Source organism: Ixodes scapularis, unplaced genomic scaffold (genome assembly GCF_016920785.2).
Source record: "Ixodes scapularis isolate PalLabHiFi unplaced genomic scaffold, ASM1692078v2 PGA_scaffold0__279_contigs__length_252992795, whole genome shotgun sequence".
NCBI lineage: Eukaryota > Metazoa > Arthropoda > Arachnida > Ixodida > Ixodidae > Ixodes > Ixodes scapularis.
The window spans coordinates 52277582-52300449 of record NW_024609835.1 but is presented as its reverse complement, the minus strand read 5'-3'; the positions used below and the strand labels follow the sequence as shown (position 1 = coordinate 52300449).

Here is a 22868-nt window from a genome sequence, read left to right as displayed (position 1 = left end):
TTTCGGTAAAAACAACAGGAACGTCGTTTCACTTTGATTTGGAAAGGCTTAATAAACAAGTTTCCTTCTTTCTTTGTTTTTTTTACTTAGGTGACTTCATATTTTGATACGTGTAAATAATAAGTTCACCACCCACAAGCCCCACAAGCGTCGGACGATGGGCTTAATGTTATTTTATGTTATTCCTAGTTACAGTGTGCACTGCTTGGTGGCGCTACGGCGCTGCTACTCATTCGAAAAAAGATGTCTGCGCGCGTATCGCATGCTGGCACAAGTTACACGTGGTGTTTGTTTATGGTTGTGAAGCTGTGATCGTTGTTAACTTTAGCTAGTATTTCGTGTAATATTACATGATGCCGGTATGTGTCAATTGGTTTTGCTTTCGGACAGCGGTGCTAAGGTACACGTACCATCGATCTGGAGTGCCCGCTTGAACGAAGTTCGTCGGAAGTTGAAATAAGCAAAGCGGTGAGAAGTCGTGAGAAGTCGTGAGAAGCCGTGAGAAAATAATTAATTCGCCACCCACGAGCCCTTATTTAGATTGTGAGGTAGACTCATTTGAAACAGTCAGCCATCAGACAGACGGATCCGCCAAGTTTTGCTTTGAGAGCATCGAAGGACGACGCGCGATGGCTCTCACAAATTGTGAGTACACCACATAATTCGTCGCAATCGACTTGCGCCCGTTCTGATCCTAATCTTTCTGCTTTTTCTGTAGCCTTGCTCTATGAGCTGTCTGCCAACAGCTTGGAGCAAAACATCGAGTTGGTTGAGCTAGTTCTACGCTCTCCCGTGCATATACCACAAAAAAGAGAGATAGTTATCTCATGGCTCTGTAAGTGCATCGAAGATCACGATAGGTAAGCACGCTAAATGTCGGCGTAAATTGGAATGGGGACTGTATACAAGAGTTAATCTCGCGGTTCTGACAGCGTACCACACAGCGAGACGGCAACCCTTTGGAAGCTCCTGCACATGCTCCTTGAAGACATGGAACCGCGCGAGGTGGTCATAGTTGCGCAGGACTCGTTTCTGAAGGTGAGTGGATTATTTGGTAAACTTCCTGGGCGAGTTTTAAAGATATGCTTTGTCATCGCCGGGCAGCATTTGTCGGTGCTTTTTGCATGGCGTGTAATGTATCATGCAGACGATATTCACCAAACGCCATTTTAATTGAGTATAGCTATACGCACTCCAAAGTACACTTCGGACGGAAATGGCTATACGCACTTCGCGAAGAGCTCATGCTTTTGGAACGGTGCTTGTATCACTGGGGAGCTCGCTAACACAGCTCCCCGCCTGCGTTCACGCCGCTTCGCAGCGACAGTATGCGGCCGCTAATTACAAAACTTAACCAGTACACGCCGCTTCGCGGCGTCCAGCTGGCAACCCAAGCCCCGCTGTCCCCGATCGCACCTCCGGAAAGGGAGTCCCAGAACGAATGTCTCCGAAGTGATTGCTGCGGAACAGCGGGTCTCGCCCAGATCAACAGTCCGAGACGGTAAAGGCCTGCTTCCTCGGCCCACTAGGCCTGAAACCAGCCACTCCGTCAGTACCATGAAAACTATGCTACTAGGACTACTGATACTCTCCGGCGACATCCACTGCAACCCTGGGCCCTTCCACTTGCAGTGCTACAACCCAAGAAGTCTCCTGAACAAGGTACCTGAACTCAAATCCGCCCTGGCCTGTAATTCACCCAATGCATTGTGCGTGTGCAAAACGTGGCTCGGTGACTGTTCCGGACCACGAAATATTCGGCCCCGAGTTCGCCGTGTTCAGAAGAGACCGAAGTGGATGCGTAGGCGGCATCCTGGTCGCCGTAAAACGTAAATTCTTCCCTGTGCGCCGTGCGGACTTAGAGGCTCCCAACTCCGAGCTCGTTTGGGCCGAACTCAACTGCCGAGGCGGAAAACTGCTTCTCGGTTCACTGTACAGGACCTCAATACAGGTCATGGTGTCTTCGCTGAGCTGTGCGCAGTTTTCGATCGGATCAGCTCCCGTAAAGAAGGCCACATGAACATTCTGTTAACTGGGGACTTCAACCTTCACATCAACTGGAATTCTGCTGATCCGATGCCAACAAGCGAGACAGAGGCTAAGTTCCTGGACTGGAAGCAGCATGCGAACCTCACAGATTGTCCGCTTCCCAACGCACGTCCGTGGCAATGTTTTGGGTCATACCCTAGAGCTATTTCTCTGCCGGAACCCTGCCCAATTACTATCTGTGCCTGACACTCCCCCGCTATCTAACTCTGACCACATTGGAATGTCCTCCTCCTGGAACTTCAGCTGCGCAAGAAAACGAATAATCTCAAAGCAGGCAATCTTGTTTAACAAGGACGGACATGACTCACTGGAACGCTCTGTTGCCCTGGCTCCTTGGTTTCTTTGCTCGGACTTTCTGACGGACTATAACCCATGGGACCTATTCTATTATATGTCCTGGGCTGCATGCAGAGACTCTACGCATACTATGATCTCTTCCAAACACAAGAAAAGCAAACCATGGATAACTGGACTCATCAAACAGCTATCAAGCAAGACGAGGCACTTCTTCAAAAGGGCTTTAAAAACACAGGATGCAACTCATTGGGCGGCATACAAGGATCTCTTGAGACAGCTGAAAAGGGAGATAAGAGTATCCTATCGGAATTACCTCTGCGACATGGCAAGCCAGGCAAGAACGTGCCCCAGACGTTTCTGGCAGTTCTACGGATCATTTCGACGTAACAGTGCTGCTACCCAGTTTCAAATAGGAGTCACATACACTGACAATGCTCAGGTCATCGCCAACTCCTTTGGCCAACACTTCAGCGGTGCAGTGCCCGCGTTTAACAACTCCTGCCCTCCTCCCCAAGTTGAAAGTCCCCCTGCTGAGAAGCACAACCGCGAAGAGTCAATTCCTGTGTTCGTCCCTCCACCCGTTACCACCGAGGACGTTGCAGCTACCATCTCCCAGCTGAAACCTGGCGCCTCCCCTGGCCCAGATGGCATTCCCCCCTTCCTGCTCAAAGCCTGTGCTGCGGCACTTTCGTCCCCATTGGCAGACCTGTTCAACTACTCCTTTTCCAGGGCACTTATCCCTGATGTCTGGAAGCTAGCACATGTGACCCCTGTCCACAAAGGAACGGGGAAACCACTGAACTCTCTCGAAAGTTACCAACCAATAAGCCTCACCTGCATCCTCTGCAAATTATTTGAAACCTTAATTTGTAGTAAAATCTCCACGCACCTAGAAGTCAACAACCTTATCTGCAGCTCTCAACATGGCTTTAGGAAGGGGCGGAGTTGCGAAACTCTGCTCTCTCTCCTGCACCACGACCTGAGCAGTGCCCTGGACAGCTCGAAGGAAGCAGATGTGCTGTCCATAGACTTCTCGAAGGCCTTTGACAGTGTGAACCATGACCACATCCTTACCAAGCTCCCAGGCTTTGGGATCTCCGGAGCAACCCTTAAATGGGTATCGAACTTCCTGGGTAATCGCCATCAGTGAGTTAACTTCCACGGTGCCTTTAGCCAATGGCACAATGTCAGAGTGGGTGTGCCTCAGGGCTCTGTTATAGGGCCACTCCCCTTCAACCTCTACATCAACAACCTTGCGGTCGACATACAATCTAACATTCTTCGGTATGCAGATGATCACATACTGTACCGCATAATCCACTCCTCTCACGACCGCCAGATCCTGCAGTCCGATCTGCACAGGATCTGCAGGTGGTCAGAAGTCATCGGACTGCTCCTCAACCCAGACAAAACTGTGTACCTTAAAATATCAAGAAAAAGGAAACCCGTCGATGTCAGCTACAATGCACAAGGGAAGCGCATACAAGAGATCACAGACACTAAGATTCTTGGTGTTTGGTTTGACAAGACCCTGTCCTTTAGAAGGCACGTTGGCTATGTCTGTAAAAGGGCGAGCAAACTGAGAGGCTTCATAACCAGGACAACAAGAGAGATGCCAAGCCATGCCTTTTGTACACTGTACACGGCTCTTGTACTGCCGGTTTTGGAGCACTGCTCCTCTGTCTGGAGCCCCCACCAGGTTGACCTACAGAGGAGACTAGAGTCGATGCAAAGAAAGGCCACAAAGACAGCACTCTACTTGTAGGACAAGAGGGCAAGCAAGCTACCCTATGAAAGACGGCTGCAATCCCTGCGGTGGTCCAGACTTGATAAACGTCGACTGTTCTTCAGACAGGTCCTCCTCTACAGGTACCTACATGGTGTCTGTGCCATTCCCGATGGTTACTTGAGGAGGTCTAGGCGAGACCCCTCGAAACTTGAACAGCGCCTTGCCCGCACCATTAGTGCCTCTACCTCCCTCTTTGTCCAAGCGCCTACCTTGTGCAATCACTTACCAGATGCTGCTCGCCAGGCCCCAAGCGTAGACGAATTTGAAGATCTGGTGCGGAATGACCACGACACCTACTCTCTTTATTAGGCTAAGTATTCCCACCCTTGTGTAAATTACATTCCAACATCTCCATTTCATCTGTTAACGTATGACCGAGGAGGAAATCAAAATATGTATGCATGGGCTTCTGCCTTCTGATTGCCTCAGGCTCTCAGTCGTATGGTTGTTTTAGCCAATAAACACCTTTGAACCTTTATTCGTTTTTTTTTTTTCTTTCAGTGTTTATTGTAAAATTAAAATATTGTAAATACCGCAAAATGCCTCGACAAAACAAAATGTTCGAGAAAGAAAAAAAAAAAAAAAAAAAGTAGGCCTACCGCGGATCGAACCTGCGTCCATTTGCGTATAAAGTGGACACCTTAACCCCTATGCTATGCCATAGCTCAGAAAACTCGTTGTGACCATTTGTTTTATACGAGATTAGCAGAGTGCGTATAGCCATTTCCGTCCGAAGTGCACTCCTGAGTGCGTATAGCTTTACTCATTCTAATTAGTGATGGGCCGAACTTTTACCGAATCGAAAGTTCGGCGCCGAATCTTGGGATTCAGCAAAACCAAACTTTTGCCGAACTTTTTGAAAGATTCGGCAAAGATACATTGTTACCAGACTTAACATTGATATTTAGTTTTTTTCTGGCAAAACATAAATACAACATGTAATGCATATTGACACAGTTATTACTAAATAAGGTGATATTCAACAAGATAATTGTATCGGTATCGTTTTTGTGTGTTTACTGGCAAATTTAGTGACTTTTTGCAGAAGTGGTGTGACAACGAGGTTGGGTAAAGGCGAGCGTGGCGCAGTCACGAATCGCGCTACAAGAGTTTCGGTTTTGAGGCATTATCAGCGCAAGCCTGCACGTGTGTGTACATTGTTAAAATGAAGGCAATAACACTGCGTTCTTTCTTTCTCTGGGAGTCACTGTTTTGTGCGCAAAAACGAATGCAACGGTTGCTGAGCCTTCACTAGAAGAGATAATAAGATTGTTGTAAATACGCATGTTTTTCAATTTGAGTCACTTGACGTCAGTTTTGCGTGAAAATATGTGTCCCATATTCGCAATGTCTCGTCTTTAACCTTTAAAATACCAGTTTCTGGTGTTAGGACACACACAAACGTTTAGGAAGATAGGGAGAGTCAAGAATGGGGGTCGAATGTGCAACGTCGAGCATTATAGTTCTGTGTTTAGTTTTATGTAGGTACATGAAAATCGCGAAATAACGCTAATTGAAAAAGCAATATTTTTTTAATGAAAAAACAGTTAGGGCGCAGGTGAGCTGGTGTAGGTTTACCATTTTTTTAGACCACCTGAGACTTGGTGGAAGAAACACAACATGTTTTTTCCACTTAGTCTCATGTGGTCTAAAAAATATTTTGTTTTGGCATTCACTACTTCTGAGCTGAGAACAGAATTATTATAATTGCGAGGAGTGCTTTAAAGTAATTGACGGCCAATGTTTCAACTACCTTGTTGCATCACTGGAAATGTCAAATGAAAATCACGTTATCCCGAATGTACCGCATCATTTATCACTTGCGTAATAGACTGCTTAAATTGCTGGTCGATCTTCTATTCTTGAGGCAGAAAATATTGAAGAGAACCACACTCGCTCACAAACGCACAGTTACCGTGTTGCCTACTCCACACCTCGCTGTAACCGCTGGTTGTGCTACACTGATGATAACCGTACGACTGCACGGCGTCCATTTGCAATCCATGGCCCCGTGACGGGGCTATGGCCAATGCCTGCGCACGCGCGAGAACGCGACGGGGCCCCTGTCGCGTTCTCGCGTGTGCGCAGACGTTTGCCGAATTTTTGCCGAATCTTTGCCAAACGTTTCTTCAAAAGTTTGGCATTTGCCGAACTTTGCCGAATCTGAAGTTCGGCAGATTCGGTTCATCACTAATGCTAATGTTTACAAACCAAGAGCCAAACACGCACGTGTTCATTGCTTTAGAAAGCAAGTGAAGTACAAAAGTATGCACGAAACTTGAAAATGGATCAATCCAGAAGCTTTTTATAGGAACATTTTATGCTCGTGTTTCTTCCTGCAGAAAGCATGGTGACGGCGAGCACGGACAATATTTTTTGTACAAGCACTTCGCTCCATCCGTCTTGTCGCTTTTGGCAGACAATAGGTGCAAGCTCGGGCTAAGCGTACACCGACTAGCTTCGGCTCAGTTATCGGTGCCGCTGCTTCATGTATGACAGCACTGTCTCCTGCCATGTCTTCGCAGTCTTGGAGTGGTAACAAACCCATCGCTCTGCAATGCCACCAGTATCATAAAAGCATCAGGCCACATCTTCGTTTGTTGTGGGTCATCTAGGCCCATCACTCAGCATTTTTATACATTGTATGAGCAGTTGCTAAATTGCCACAATGCAGTGCAGCTTGTATCATTAAACTGCAGTGCTGAAGGCTCATAGTGGCTAATGTATAGCTCTGGACGGCGATTTTAAATAGTTTTATAGGTGGGATTGTGTGTTTTCGGTTTAAATTGATAACCGTATGCCAAATTAATTTGTTATAATTCAGTTTTAGCCAAAAAAGGTTAGTGTTTTAAAGCAAGCACAACTAATGAATGGTAGGGAGGTGTCACTGTGTGACTTAGAGGCAAACTTCCACCCATTTTTCCTATCACTAGTATCACCCCTGATTGTTCTTCTGTTGCTGCTTCACTTCACTCTTTCTCCTGGGAACACTGTATGACGTTCTTCTCCCAGAAAGTTAGCACCTACGATGGCTTCTGCTCGGAATAATTTTGGTTTCAGAAGATCAGTTGGCATTCTAGGAATTAAACTCTTATGTCTGCCGGTTACTTTCCTTTAAATTTATGCCACACAGGCGATGACAAACATGCTCCGAGGACTTGAAAACATGGACCGACAACGCCATATCCTGCTGGCAGCAAGCCTGCTCCTTCAAAAGGCACCTCAGAGCATACTGTCACTGAAACTGCTGTCGTTGGTGAGTAACTGATTGCTAACTGTAAGGACATAGAATGACCGTTTGGCCAAGGGATGTAGTTCACCTAAATGATATATCCCTACAGATTACTCTATGTGTTTTCCTCACAGGACCACAGTTACCCATCAAAAGGTTTTGGGTTTTTGGGAGACAGGTTTAAAGCATTATTACACAAGTGGAGTCAAATGTTCATGGGAAAAAATTATGCGTAGAGCCATTTTATATGAACTGCTCAATGCTGCCATTGGTTTTACCCTGTTATTGAGTAGAATCTCACTTCCTGTTCCCCAAATACAAAACTGATCTGTATTTTTTTTTTTTTTTTTTTACCCTTCTAACTTAGAATCTAGTCCTCCATTGACTTGGATGCAGACCATGTATAACAAGTGTTTTAACCCTGGCATGGACTTTTTCACTACTGTTGCATGTTTTAAAAAAAAGTGTAATACTAAAGATACGTTTATATTCCGACATCGACAAACCTAATGCCCGACAATGTGAAACGACAATCGTTGTCCACTTCGCCACTCCGCGCTGCGTTGCGAAAGGAATTGTCAACTGTGTTTATAGTCCAGCAACATTCAATGCACTCCAGCGAATTGCTTCACATTGCGCATGCACGTCATTATGGCGACCGTGTGGTTTGGTCTCGGTGGCGAATTTCCGCTTCCGTTCGCAACTTGCAGCGCTGCCCGGATGCCCTGCGACAGTGATGATGAAAGCAGTTAAGTGTATTGAAAGCTGTGATTCACGGCAGTTGAATCTCCGCGCTATGGCACTTTCGAACATGAGCAAATAACGAAGACAACTTGCGTAGAAAAGCATTTACTTCCTGATGAAAGTCATACATGGTCAGCGGAAGAAAAGCAAAAATATCAGCCGGTTTTTGTTTTGAATAACATCAACGAAAGAGAAGCAGGTGGTGGTCCGCAGCGACCGGCTTCTAACATATGTCCAAAGCACAGACCTCATGGCTAGTCTTCTGCGTCGAAAACTCACGGATATGACACTGAAATAAAAAGCCGATGTCCGTCGAAGTGGCTTAAGCGCGTCCGCAATGTCGTTAGGCCTACACAGTATCTCGGCTTCGAAACAGGTCCGCAGTGATGCGCCGTCTTACTTCATCGAGCGAACAGAATAAACAGAATGACTAATGGCAAATTGTGCACCAACACTAGCATATCCAACTGACCAGCGGCTACACTACAGGACACATCCGAATGGCAGGCAAACAAACACACAACACAGCCCGATTGATTCCCGACTGAGGCAACGACGGGAGCACGGCAAACACGGGAGCTGGCGTGAAGGCGTCTGGGTAACTACTGTCACCAGCAGATGCCGAGTTTTGAGCAGGGCCTACCTCGGCAAAAGATTTGCCGACGGTCATCGAGGTACGCGACACTATGTTACGTTTGATTGTAGTTGGAGTGTAGACGCTGCTTTCGCAGCGACGTAGCGCTACGCGGTCAAGCACGCACGCCCGTTGACAATACGCTAAAAAAGTCGGATCCTATAAAAATGACTGGTATTGCTTTATGGGGTTTGAAATATGGTCATACCCAAAATATCACGCCAGACCGACACCGCTTTCTTGATTAAAACCAGTATTAAAAATGTTCTACCAGCTGGGTTAGCAGCCCGACAGCGGGTGATCAATGCTGGCACCAGGTGAGCTAGTGAAGCAACACTGGGCACTGACATAGGTTTCGTCCTATGCTCTGGTACGGACGTCGCAGATGCTTTGTCTCCCGTGACATTTTGCGATTCTGCTGACGGCAAGAGGTGCTTAACGCGTTACCCTGTCTTCTGCTATTTTTATTGTGTCCTGGCGGTTAATTTAACTCCAGCATAACTTCCCCAACCGCATGGAAGAGAGCGAAGCAGTGTTGCTCGCTCACGTACGTGTCGTGGAGCCGGAGAGACTTGCCGGACTCGCATTGGGCAATGCCCAGCACGACTTGTAGTGCTGTGGGTTGTACCAGCAATCCGGTGCACAACCCGGAGCTGCGGTTCCACCAGTTCCCAAAAGACCGAAAGAGTCGCAAAGTGTGGGTCGGTGCCGTTGGCCAGATAGACTTTGGAAGACCGTGGACTTCGAGCTCCAATGTGAAGCTCTGCTCCGAACACTTTATGCCAGACAGCTAGCTACACACAGGATTTGCGGCTGCTGACCGCTGCGGGTTTCTTCACGAAACACGCGTCTTTGAAGAACGATGCTGTGCCGTCGCTGTTCGAGTACCGTTTTCCAACTGCTCCAGCATGAGTGATCGGTTGCTGCAGGTCGCGGCAGCGCTAACTTGCGTACACATAAGGGCATCTTAGCTTTAACAACTTAGACCGCTTGTGGATACCATCTGTCCATCAGTCTCCCATTATTTCTTTTTCTCTTGGTCCGCGAGCAAGAAACAAATAATCACGCTGCGCCGGCACTGACCGCGTCATATGATTTATAGGAGTCGGAATCACTTTTCGGCCGGCAGGTTTATAAACATATTTACAGAGTGCAGCACTTCCTTTCTGTTTTGAAACTCCACGTGCAACTAAGCTGGCTGTGTCAGTGGGTCGACTCAAGAGTGGGGATGAAATCTACGTCATGTCGTCGACGCGCAGCTGATCAGTGTTGCCAAGCTGCTCGAGCTGGTAGTTTCAGTTTCGCGGCGTGCTGCCGGAACGAGACTTGGATATGCGATAGCTGCAGAACTATGCGCACTACCGAGAAACAAATTATATCTCGTGACTCGGGGTCGCCGACTTTGACTAAGCGGATCATAACCCAAAAATCATAAAAGTTGAGTGGTGTTGCCCTTTAAGGCTCACTTTGTAGTGTGAAAATATCTTAGTCCTATTGTCTTTCACTTTGTGCAAGTGTAACCCTCCTAAGGCCTTACCAGCAGTTTGGGGCACAATAAAACATGGTTTGATTGATATTGCTCTCTAATTGCTTGAGGGAGAGTGCTGCGCTGATTCCTTTGCAAGTTCTAGCAAACCAAACAACTTTTCTTTTATAAGTTTATCTTTGTCTGTGTTTGTTTCCTGTGGTAAAAAACAGCCGACATGAATGAATATGTAAAGGGTCGGTCTTCCATCACTGCAAGTGTAGTTGCTTGAACTGGTGAAAAATAGAAAAAGAGGCACATTGTGTACTGAAATAGTAACCAGAAAATGGCCATCATATTAAAAAGCAGTTAACATGAAAGCATTTATAGGTCTACCACACACTAAATACTGGAGGACCAATCATATCTTACTAATTGGTTTTCTTATAGTCTAATGTATGTTGGAAGCTGATCTGTTCTAGAGATCTTATCCACAATTAAAAGTATGCCAGGAAGAGCTTCATATTACCTAGAAGTGCTGCCACATGATCAAGGGCAGATGCAGGTGTTTCCAGGGGGGCTGTCGGCATATTAGCCCCCCTCTTCCTTGCCTTAAAATTTTACACATGCAGAATTCAAGGGGAGGGTGAGGGGGATCAGTACATGTGGACCCCCCCCCCTCTTTATCTGCCACTGCTCGTGATAATGAGAACAATTTGTGTTTGAATAATGAGGACACCTGTTGAGTAATTATTATGCGTGTGGCCATGGCTAAACCTGTTTTACTTATTGCCACCAAGTTGTACTTGCTTATTTTCGCATTAATTCAAACTCGGATATCTCATACTTCTGGTTAATTCAAACAAATTACAAAATTTTGTTTGTCTTGCTGTTTTTAAGGTATTCATGAGCCGCTTAATTCAAACGGCGTTTTCGTGGAATTCATACTTTTTGTTCTCGCGGCTCCGTTGAGTGCATTTCTTTCCGAGTACTGGTGCACTGCAAAGGAGGCAACACCCATGGAGCTTGCTATTGCGTGTGTTGCTTTTCTGCAGTGCACCAATGCTCGGTGAGAAGCGCGCTCAATGGAGCTCAAGCAAGGCACACTTGGGCTATGAAAACGAGCACCACGTGAAAATTTTGATAGCAACTTCCACGGACGCCATGACGTGGCAGCATGGCATAGCTTCACGTCACGACGTCCGCGCAAGTTGCTACGAAAAAACTGCCACGCGGTACCCGTTTTCGCTACTCATATGTCCCCTGCTTAATAGTTCACATTAGACAACTTCTTGGCCTGACAAACAAACTTAATTTTGTTTTGAGTTGTCTCGTGCCGTCTAAGCAGTACACAATAAACAGCATTCATACATTTCACAAATGTTTCATGTGCTTATTATCAGTAGGCCTATATAGAGAAAATCCTCAAATATCTCCTTTGTATGTGTAGCCATTCATATGGTTAATCATAATTGTATGTTGCATCATATTTAAATGAATTTTTAAATTCATACAGAATGGGTGGATTCCTGGAGTCTGAATTATTAATAAGAGTCTACACTGTGTGGTTGGGAGAAGCAAGTGGCAGTTGGATATTCCAAATGTTTGCTTGGGGTTTTAGCGTTGGCATCCAATCCTGCATGTAAATAATTTTTTTAAATAGATGTTTGCACCTGGGCAAGCTGTTTATCATATAGTAAGTTGGTTTTTCATCTTTCAGGAGCAAATGCTAGCTGTGGCACTTGACCGAGCATGTATGTTTGTGAGGAATGGCCAGGACTGCTCTGATTTGTGCCCCACTTTGTCAGCCCTCATGAATGTGGTCATTACGTCATGGCAACAGGCTCCATGCACACTGGAGGTATGTTAGGCTTTTTTTAGCTTTACAGTGGTTTATTTAGGCCCAGAGTGCTGCCTCAAAATTTGTAGATAGTACATAAGCTATATGAAAATTGGCCTTGTATATTGTTGGGGGTCTTTTGGAGAGACAAATTTTCTCATATAGCAGCAATTATCTTTTGCATGTCTGGAAAACATATATTGATAGCTAATGACAACTAGTAATAGTTGTTGTACTTAGAAACATTTCTAAAGAAATGCCACAGCAAGTAGAAGTTCAATCATATTGGTGTGTGTTATTTTTAACAACATTTTTGTCATGTTGTACATGTATCTTAAGACTATTTATATATTAATTTTAATGACTTGGTTAACAATCGCAACTCTGCATTTAGAGACATCTTTAATGTCAGCATGTAGGCAAATGAATGTTAATTAAACTTGTGCCCCATAAACCCTCTAGAGCTCAATGGCCATACCACGGCATCATTCCAAAACAGGGAGACTGAAGTATACACGGTTGGAGCATTTGATGTATGCTTTAAGTACCCTGCCATTGGTGAAATTATTTCTGTTTTGCACTGCTAAGGTTTACAAACTTGGACAAAGTAGGATGATACTCGCACACGAAAGGTGCAACTAACAACTGTTTTATTTTTTTCCTTCCAAACAGGCATGTTTTAAAGAAAAAACACTGAAAAGAAAAAATGAGGGACAGACATAATCAGATCTAACACAGAGTGTCATCCTTCTCTGCTTAGGTTTGTAAACCTTAGCAGCGCAAAATAAAAATAATGAAAAAAACCAACTAGCCCCAATTCAAGCTTCATTGTTGAAGGATTCTATAGCATTTGAAAGGACTCATGCAGAAGATGATATGCAATGCCTATAAGAGGCTTTTGTTTGTATATTTCTTGGTTACATCATTGGCCTCAGAAAATGAAGTAATTAGATTGACTGGCGTTCTAGTTAAAGGACTTGATATGTAGTAGCTGCTATTATAATCCCTCTGGTGGTGTAGCACCACCAGGCAGTAGAAACTCAGACATAGGATTTCAGCATAGTGGACCACAGGAAAAATGAACCTAGATGACTACCCATTCTGCGCATAGGTGCTGCTTTCTCCTGCTGTGACCACGGCATAACAGAATGGTTGATTCTAGTCTAAACAATGTTTCAGGGATTAAACGGTCCATGAAATGAATTTTGGGCTGGCATAAGTGGTTTTAGGTTTGGATTTTACTAATCACATATTCTTTAATGGCCCAAAAGAAGAGGTTAGTATGAAAATTGGAAAATAAAATGGACTATTTCGTACCTCTTTTTCTTTAAAAGCTCTCCTCCTTTTCGTTGTGATGCATCCACAGTACCCAAAGTACATCAGCCGGCCCCAGCTTACGCATTGGACACGAGCACCGCGTCACTTGGACGCATGCGCTCGTCGACAATCAATCTATCAATGAATATTTGGATTTATGTTCGTTTCAAGTGAGTGCCGTGATGGCACTTATTATCATTTGCAAAGGACAAACAGCACTGTGCAAGCTTGGAGTTATCGCATTCCAAAGCCAACGCTGTCGAAGCTGACAATCTGATACCTTATTTCTGCTTATGAAAGCAAAATTAAAAAGATTTCCCAGTCAGAGAATGCTGACCAAGTGTCTCTGTAGCTCAACAGTCATAGACAATTTCACCAGATTTGGGGAACACTGAAAGTTAACCCTATCGACCCGAGATGGCTGGGAGAACTTCCAAATACGGTGCAACACTATGTCACGACCACGTGGTTTCTCATTTTGCGTTTGAGTTGAGGAAAAAAGCTGTAGAGGAAGAAGGTGAAAATAATTTTATGGCTGCTTTAACTCTATTTAGTAAATAGTGTATCTTTTTTTTGTATATATGCTTTATGAACACACTTTTGGGCTCTATTTTTGCAGGAGGCCATAAGTCGTATGAAGCCGCTCCTGAGCCATATGATGCTGTTCTTGCACTTGGAAAAGAAAAATGCGTCGGAAGGACTTTCAAATGTTTGCTCCCAGATCAAGAGAATGATAAATGTGATGTTCTTTCACAGGTTCGTTAGAGAAAGCCGCATGTTAACCATGTCTTGCTAACAGCTATATAATCACAGTAGACATCTTTGTTTACCCTTTATTGGCATCGCATTATGTATTCCAACATTTACCAGATTTCAGGCATACATACACTGCTTCCAAGGTCTGCAAGCTGTCAGGGCAAGAGAGACTCTTTTCGTTCTTGTCACTTGTCATGTTTGCTAATCAATTTTTAATGTAAGGTGTTTTGGTCAGTTTCTATTGGTGATATCAGGAACAGGGGATGTTTAGTGTAGCTAACAGCAAGTTTCAGAATCTTGTAATAAGTTTTTCAGCTATGAGTAAAGTTTTGTTTCTTTCAATGGACACTTTTCAAAAGCTCATTAACTAACATTGACGGTCGCCGATTCTTGCACACAAAGCGTACAATTGGGTCTGAGTCCTTGCTGAACTTTGACGCAGCGCTCGTTTTCGATACAAGCTAAACTGAGTTCATGCCGAAAGCTGATGCAGCCCTCTTGTCTAATGCATACTTGGAGTATGTGCCCAAACAATGGTCAACTCGGATAATTGGCGAGGTAGCTTCTAGATGGCACACGCTTCTGAAACGGGTCTATTCAAAGCAACAAGAGAGAATGGCGAAAACTTTCAGGTTTTCCACTCTGGTGAAGAAGGAAGGCCAGCGAAGCTGTACTATGGTGGGAATGAAGTAACGGCCAGCCGCAAGTTGGCAAGCCAGAGCGGAAAGGCTGGGAAGGCCAACTATGAGCGACGGCGGCAACCAGACAACTGGTTGTTTGGTTGCCGCCGTCACTCTTAAATGGCGGTAGCTGTCCGGAGTGTTGTGTCGACATTTATTTGCTGGCGGACATGATTTTGGGGGGGAAACTAGCCCTTAACAGCTCCCCTGTAATATGCCAACTTCAATTAGCAAGGATGGAACGAGGGCTCCATACCCATAAGCAAGTGGTCTAAATCTCGCAACTCTTAATTGAGCCCCACTCAAATGTTGCTTTTTTACCCAGTCTGGGTTAGTTCTCGTTCCTTGTGAACTTCATACAAAAGAAACTTGTTTATCTCTTGTTGACAAGCACAAATATTAAGATTTTGCAGTGCAGCCTTCAATGAAAAAATTGGTGGATTAGCTGTATGATAATTGGTTTTTATCGTAGTTTTGGCCAAACCCAGTATGCTGTAGTAAAGATTGTGGATATGTCTAATCTGTAGGTGTAGATTGACTACCATATTCACACTGCATGTTTTTCCCAAAATTTCGGGCTATCTCTATATTATATTAGTCTGTTTGAAGTGATGCTGACGTAAATTTGTGATTGGAGGAAGTCCTATAAAGTCCTTTCCAGTTATGTCATTTTATCTGGCAAGAACTTAAAGGGACACTGACAGGATATTTATGCTCACCAAGGTTCATGTGAGAGCCCAACTACCCAGGACACAGTTTACAGCTCAAAATTTGTTTTCTTTCCGCCTGAAAACCGCCGATCGAGTACTGGCCGGTTCGAGTCACGCTCACTCTCTTTTTTTTTTGGTCACAAGCCGTTTTCTACAGTTTAGACACCGCCACCAAAGATAATCATAGTCGTGGCTCATCGAAGGCACAGATTCAATACTAAAAATAGACTGAAAATAAGACATCCATTTTTGTGGACACATAACTTCCGGTAACCTTCTCCTCCTCTATATTTCTTCCTCTCCAGTTCAGTTTTGGTTTCGAGCAGTTGCGTTTTTTGAGTTTATTTAAAATATATGTGACACTGTAGCAAATTATTGATTGGGTAGTCTTCTGACACTATATTGAATTGCCTGGTAAAAAATAAAAAAAAAAACAATTTTTGGTGCGAGTCAGTGGTATGGAAACATACCACTGACACCCGTCACTTAAAGGGGTATGGAAACAAAAATTGAAATATTAAAATTTCGTTTGGAAATGAGTCAAGCATGACGGATAATAACCGTAAATGATAATCACATGTTTGTATTTTGAACGACTGGCTATATTTTTCGTTCTAAACGGTGCACTCTAGCAAGCGCTCGAAGAGAAGCGAATGGAGAGCGCGATGCGTCACGGGATATCCGGCGCAAACAAAAACTGAAAGAAAGGATTCCCCGCATTCGTAACGTAGCAAGGCTGGCGTGGTTATGAGCTTTGCCCTTGGTGGCGTTGTCAGCGTTGTGGTGGTGTAAATAGCGTCGGCGTGTTACAACCGGGCCGTTTGAAGTACCCGTGGGGTGACGAGCATCTGGCTGGCCCAAGGAGCACATAACTTTCACAACACTGTCAGCTTAGGGCTGAACAGGGTGGGGAAAGTAACTTTTGTCCGAGTTTTGAGCGACGGGCTATCTTCTAGGGGGGGAATGGCTGTGTCCGGTTGCACGAACGAGGGTCCGAGAAAGAGGGGAGTCCTTCCTTTCCGTTTTCTTAAATTGTTTGGTACAATGCGCGATTTGTGAGTTGAGGAGGAAAGCTAAAAAGGAAAATGTTGAAATTCCAAAGAACGGCGCTGCTGCGATGGAACTTGCTACGTCATGACTACGTAGCAAGTTCCCCAACGTTGCAAGATTACCTTTCAAATAGGCTCCACATGCATCCACGGGGTGCACATTGAAAGATTGTTTAATTAGCTTCAAAATCAGTTTGCTTGTGGCTTTCAACGAAAGACTGTTATTTTTGAGGTTATGCTGCAACGTGCAACACATTAAAGCTAAAAAATGAGCGCTGGAATTTGGTTTCTGTACCCCTTTAAAGGGGTACTCCACAGGTTTTTTTCATTATCTGCGATTTGCTTGAAATTCTCACCAACAAACATCACTAAAATAGTATCCCAAATATTAGGTCAAAATATGGTTTTTTCGCAAAGTTATTGAATTTACAGTTTTGGTCCTCACCATGCTTTTCAAAGTGAAAGTCTCTACTGGCAACAATGAAAAAGTGACGTCAGTGGGAGGCAGGGGTTCACGCTTTGGATTGTAGAATTTGTTCCCAACTGATATAAAGCAGTTTTATGGTGTCAAATGAATGCTTTGGAAGCTCGCTCCAGTACCCGCACTTCAGCACAGAACAAATGATTGGCTTCTTAGTGAGCGCGTTGGTAATGATGTAGGTTTAGAAAGAGTTATATACGTAAAGACGGGACGGGACAAGACATCTTTCATGTTGTGTTGAAAGTAGAAAGATGTGTTGTCCCGTCCCCTGTCTTTACGTATATAACTCTTTTTAAACCTACAAAATGATTGGTATATTCTATTTTTTAGACTGCTTGCTCGACTGGCAAGCCTGTTTGCCACTGACGTCACAGCACTTAAAAGTGTGGGTATATTTGAATGTTGGTTTTTGCATCATTTTCATTTGCCGATTTCACAATAACTATTATGAATTTCGCGATACTAGATAGCATAGCGGAAAGGTAAAGGCCGGGTAGTCGGAAAATATAGTTAGTTGAGGTAGCTCAAAAAACCTGTGGAGTACCCCTTTAAGTAGTAGTGTTGAACCTCGATTTAACGAAGTCACCGGGACCCGCTAATTATTTCCTTAAATCGGGAACTTCGTAAAATCGAAATTCAAGTATATTTAGGTAACTTTTAATGGGGCGATAGGTAATAAATTCTTTAGCCGTATGTTTTAGGGTGTTCTCTTATTTTGTTACTTCTATCAAGTTAATTATTTTCGGGAGGCTTGGTAATTATCTAAAATGCTGTAATCGTAATTTAAAAGAAAGTGAGTAAACTGTGCTTCATTGTCCCTTGTCCCTGTACCCGCTCCAGTGTTAAAATTACTAAGCTTGGGCCACCGAACAGATATATCTTTAACACAGTCACCTAGTGGCCACATCTGTGCTGCAAAGGCAGGAATACATCGGCATTAGTATCAGCTTTAAATTAAAAATGCATCCCGAGCTCTAGATAATGTCAGCAAGCACTGATATCAGGCGAAAAATTGCCGCTGGCCGAACAATACATTCATTGAAACAAGATACGTCCATATTTGTGCAAATCGAAGTCCATACTAAGGAAGGGTGGAGAAATTTGGCCAGAGGTTATTGTGATCTTCAAACAAAAATACACTACACTTACAGCTTAGAGCGTGTCTTGCTTCTTGCTTCATCATCCCTTCATCAGCATTCTTATCGTGTAATGTTGAAATCTCCTTGACTCGGGAGTGATGATGCAAGAATCGCCACATCCTGTATTTCTTAAATGTTTGTTGACCATGGACATAAAATACCACCAGTGTACTATGCACAAGCATTTTAAGTCTCCCCTTGTGTTTCTTACTCGTGCTGTAGGAGAGGTGAAAAAATTCGGCAGAGGCACTTAAGACTGCTTCTGTGTAGCAATGCGAGAGCATTTTATATAAGCAGCGTGTCACATCTTCCTTCTTCATGGAGCACTCTGGCGGTGGCATCACGCACCCCCGTTGCGCAGGCGCGGCGAACCCTGTCGGCTGCATGACGGCTTTCGCGACAAAGCATCCGTGTTGCTTTGCTTTTCTTTGTGTTTCATTTCTGAGGCGCATGCTTGATGACGTATTGGTGTGTCCATCCTTCGGGCACAACGCCTCCGGTTTTTCGCGGAATGGGTTAAGTAAGGCTTTTGCCTTAAAAGTTTCTAAAAAACCTTCTTGATATAATTTTTTTGATTGATGTAGCATTCATGGTGTCGCTCATGGTTCAAGCGAGAAGCAGCATTGTTGATCTTTTTGCCTTCTTGTTTGCTGCATGTAGTTTCTTACGGTAGTTAACGTCCCACACTGTATCCTTGTACATGACTACAGTAACTCGCTTGTCTGCAGAGATAAAATGAGTGTGTGGCTGGCATGCCTGTCCACATACCTCAAGGAAGAGGAAACTGAGATGCAGGATAAGGCCTCCTGTCTCCAGCTTCTCTCGGCTTTCTTCGGTCAAGTTTGCGAGACTCAGGTGTGTTGGCTATGGTCTTACTTTTGAATGTTTCATTCGGCTATCGCCTTGTGCTTGTTTCCACTTTCCAATACTGCTGTGAATTTTTTTTTTTTTTTAGAGCGCAGCTCCTAGGCGCGCCGTTTCCGGTTTGAGCGGCATCGTTGTTGGTGTCAGTGTAACCGTGCGGTGCTTTATGGGACGCGTGACGTCACTGATGACATCATCAGTGACGACGACGTCATCACGATGACGTAACGTGACGTCACTGAGGACGTCGTCACGATGCCGATGCCGATGACATCATCACAATGACCCCGGTGATGTCACGGGACCCTGGTGACGTCATGTGACCCCCGTGAGGTCACATGACCCCCGTGAGGTCGTGTGACCCCCTTGAGGTCACGAGGTCACGTGACCCCCATGAAGTCACGTAACCTCACGGTCATGCCGACGATGACGACGCTCGGAGCGAGGACTAGCAGCAAGATGACAAGGTGAAGAGGAGATAGGAGGGTTATACCCTCCCCTCAGTACCCTTCCCTCCTTCTCCTCAAGAGCTGCGCTCTAATTCGGTGTTACAGGGAGTTGTAAACGGCTTTCATTTTTTTTAGATATGTGCCAATACTGAGCCTCCTGTAGAGACATTCCTTCCCGAGTTCTTTGCCACTTTCCTGGAGGGCTTCATGGCACACAACAAGTGAGCTTTTGTTTGTACTTGGGGGAGAGCTCTGATAGAATTTTCATGTTTTTTGTTTGTTTTTTAACACTTCATAGGCTTGAGAATTTAGTGTGCATGGAAATTCAGTCTATTAGTAAGTTACACCTGCTGCACCTTGTCAAATTTAATTTAAAGCCTATTAAATACTATTAAGCATGGTTTCAGGTATGTTCCTTTAGGCTTGGTCTTCATTTTAACCACCATGGGACTGCAGTGCCATTATAGGACTTAAGATATTGGTGCATATAAATATCAAAATATTCCTCCTAAGAACTGTAATGTGGTTTTAACCAGCATGAATGTAGTACTAACTAGGATGGATGAGTGAAAAAAAGAGCATTAAACTTTACCTGTTAGTATCTTCTAAAAATACTGCAGTGTTGATATCAGGTTGCATGTACCTAGAGCTCATAAATTTCTGCAAGCCTATAAAACCTATGAAACAACATAGATAATTATTTTATGCTATAATGAACAGCTTAAATAATTTGAATCTTGTAGAAGCCAAACAGCACAAACCAGAAGCTCTAAATATGTGATACTAACCTTCTGTTATTGTTGATTCTTTGCGTGCTTGCATGGCTGCCAAGATAGTGCTGCCAAGATAGTGACCTCTTGACTCTGAAACTAATGAATACTGAATGTGCAGATCAGTGTGACTCATCTAGGTTCTTTCATGTTTTCCCCAGAACTGAGGACATTCAATCCAACGTTGTGCTTCTGGCATACTTCGCTCACCTTTTGGGGATGCAATGTGAGGAGGCTTTTGGAAAAAGTGTGTTCCAGGTAGGATGGATTGTTAGATGGTGACTGTATTGAAATACACTCGTTTGGTAACATTTTAATCAAGTGCTCTACACTGTGTTATGAAATGTTTCATTAAAGTGTCTGTGAAGTGACCTTGAAGACTAGGTTTGTTGCATTTGAAAGTTCAAGTGATTTCAAGTTGTGTGGCTTAATTCCCATAATTTAATTTTAACAATTCACATTCTGTAGAAGCAAAGAGGTTCGATAGTAGAGTGCTAAATATGTCAAGCACAAAACTTTTGTGGTGCTCTCCCTATTACCATACTGTATAGACCCTTTCATCTTAGTAGTTACCTGACCTATGGATAGGGGGTGCTGACACACCCACTGTTATTGGGTGGCTTCAATTCGGTTGGTTTCGGTTTCACGCGTTGTGTCCTTTTCGCTTACTTTTGTGATGTGAATATGTTAGTTGTAGCACACAACCAATGAAACAATGGAACTGAGCCACTCTGAGAACTGCAGAGTTCATGGTTTCGAGTCAAATTTGAGGACCTTTTTTACAAACACCTTATCATGAATGTAGTCATGTTTGTCGCCAAGTTCGTCCAGGTTCGTAGGTAATTTTGGCCATAGTGCAAGAGCAGGTGGACAACCTGAATGAACAATGTGCTAAATTGCGAAAAACAGATGAACTCGCAAGTTTACTGCTTAATGTTTTCTTTTCGCGGACACCAACTTTTCGATAATTTAGCAGGCTCAGAAAGGCTCCCGTAATGATGCAGATGGTCTAAAAAAAGGAGTGATATTGTCTCGGCTTCTTTTTTTAAAGAAATTAATCACTCGAGAAACATTTCGATAATCCACCCTAGGCAGAGAAGGAAATCGGCCCTCCTATTGGCCCATGTAAAGTATTTATTAACTGCATTTCACGATGATTGACAAGGAGGAAATAAATTATTTGTTCTGTGTGCCTTTGCTTGGCGTGCTCAGGATATAAAATAGGTAGCAGACCCATCAAGTGAAGTTTGATATTTATCTTCTATGAAAATTCCCAAATGAAATTAATGGGTGCAAGAGAAGTGACCTCCAGCAAATGCTAGGTGCCACTTCATGATCTTGTGTAGACAAATTTGTATTTACTTAGACTGTGCTAGGTAGGGATGCCAGCATCAGCCCTACTTGGCATCGACAACTATGCTGCACTTGAGTGATTTCCGTCCAGATGGCTTTTTTTCTGAATTATAAACGGGCCCCAGGAGCTTTCAAGTTGTCGATGACAGTCTTTTTTCAACTGGGGAATCCCAACTTTTGTGTTCTTACTTTAATTAAATTTCAATACCCAACAATATAATTAAATCACCTGATTGATTGTAGATACGTGACCCATCAGTGGGTGTAGTTTCTTTAAATTTCTGGATAAACCAACCCAGAAAATGTTTTTGTCGCAAAGACAATGAACATCTAACGCAGTTAGCAATTATTAACGCATTAACGCAGTTATGCAAATATTAGACACAAACGAATCATTTGATGTTGAGGTTACCTATTTCGAGCATAAAATAGTAAACATTCATTGCCTACCTTATATGTCTTATATATTATCAAAAGCAACTGTTTTCGATTTCTTGTGCAAGAAAAGCACAATGCTTTCAGGAAGCGCACATAGTGACTTCATACTATGTTTGTTTTTGTGCAAAGCTAAGTTGACGGAAGTAATTGGCCTTTGAACCCTTGTACTGTCCTAGAGTCATCTACATACTCAATCTGTTTCAGTATTGATTTATCGATTACCCTCTAACCTCCTCACATCTATCCGGCCTGCCGATAGTGAAATTTGTAAAAGCATGTCATAAAACTTACTGCAGAAGTTATGCACATAATAATGAAATTCAGTTAGGGAGCAAAAATAAATCTAACAACCCTTTACAGAGTAAGACAAAAATTCTGATGAGACGCGATGAGAAACTCGAATACAACGGCTTTGTCAAGGCGCGGAGAGAGGAGCGATGAGTTGAAGCCACCTTATGGTGGCGGCGTCACGTGATTTCAAGATGGCAGCACCCATTCGATGGAGGGTGAAAAGGTCTATATGTAGGATTCTGTGTCTTTGGATACAAATATTTCGTCAGTTCGGACTTGTAAAAACAAACACTGATTTTTGAAGTCATGATGGCAAAATGAAAAGCAAAAAGACTACCGTTTATTTTACTAGTAAAGTTAGTCAAAGCACAAATATAACAATCCTAAAAAAAATTATATATATATATATATATATATATATATATATATTTTTTTTTAAGGATTATTGATGAAAGGGAGTTTATCGTTTATCTTATCTGGGTTCCTTCTGTACAAAGGGTCAATCTACTTCTGGGCAACGG

General features: G+C 43.7%; 1 protein-coding gene across 1 annotated transcript in view; it reads left to right on the top strand.

The window, feature by feature from the left end:
- The first annotated feature begins 221 nt into the window (after positions 1 to 221).
- LOC8040135 overlaps positions 222 to 22868 on the top strand; it is a 75715-nt gene continuing 53068 nt past the window's right edge. The window contains exons 1-9 of the mRNA XM_002413965.5: positions 222 to 645; positions 719 to 860; positions 933 to 1038; positions 7269 to 7391; positions 11931 to 12071; positions 13987 to 14123; positions 18911 to 19037; positions 19631 to 19716; positions 20427 to 20523. Coding sequence (XP_002414010.4) covers positions 630 to 645; positions 719 to 860; positions 933 to 1038; positions 7269 to 7391; positions 11931 to 12071; positions 13987 to 14123; positions 18911 to 19037; positions 19631 to 19716; positions 20427 to 20523 — 975 coding nt within the window. The 5' untranslated portion in view covers positions 222 to 629. The remainder of the gene's footprint in view (positions 646 to 718; positions 861 to 932; positions 1039 to 7268; positions 7392 to 11930; positions 12072 to 13986; positions 14124 to 18910; positions 19038 to 19630; positions 19717 to 20426; positions 20524 to 22868) is intronic.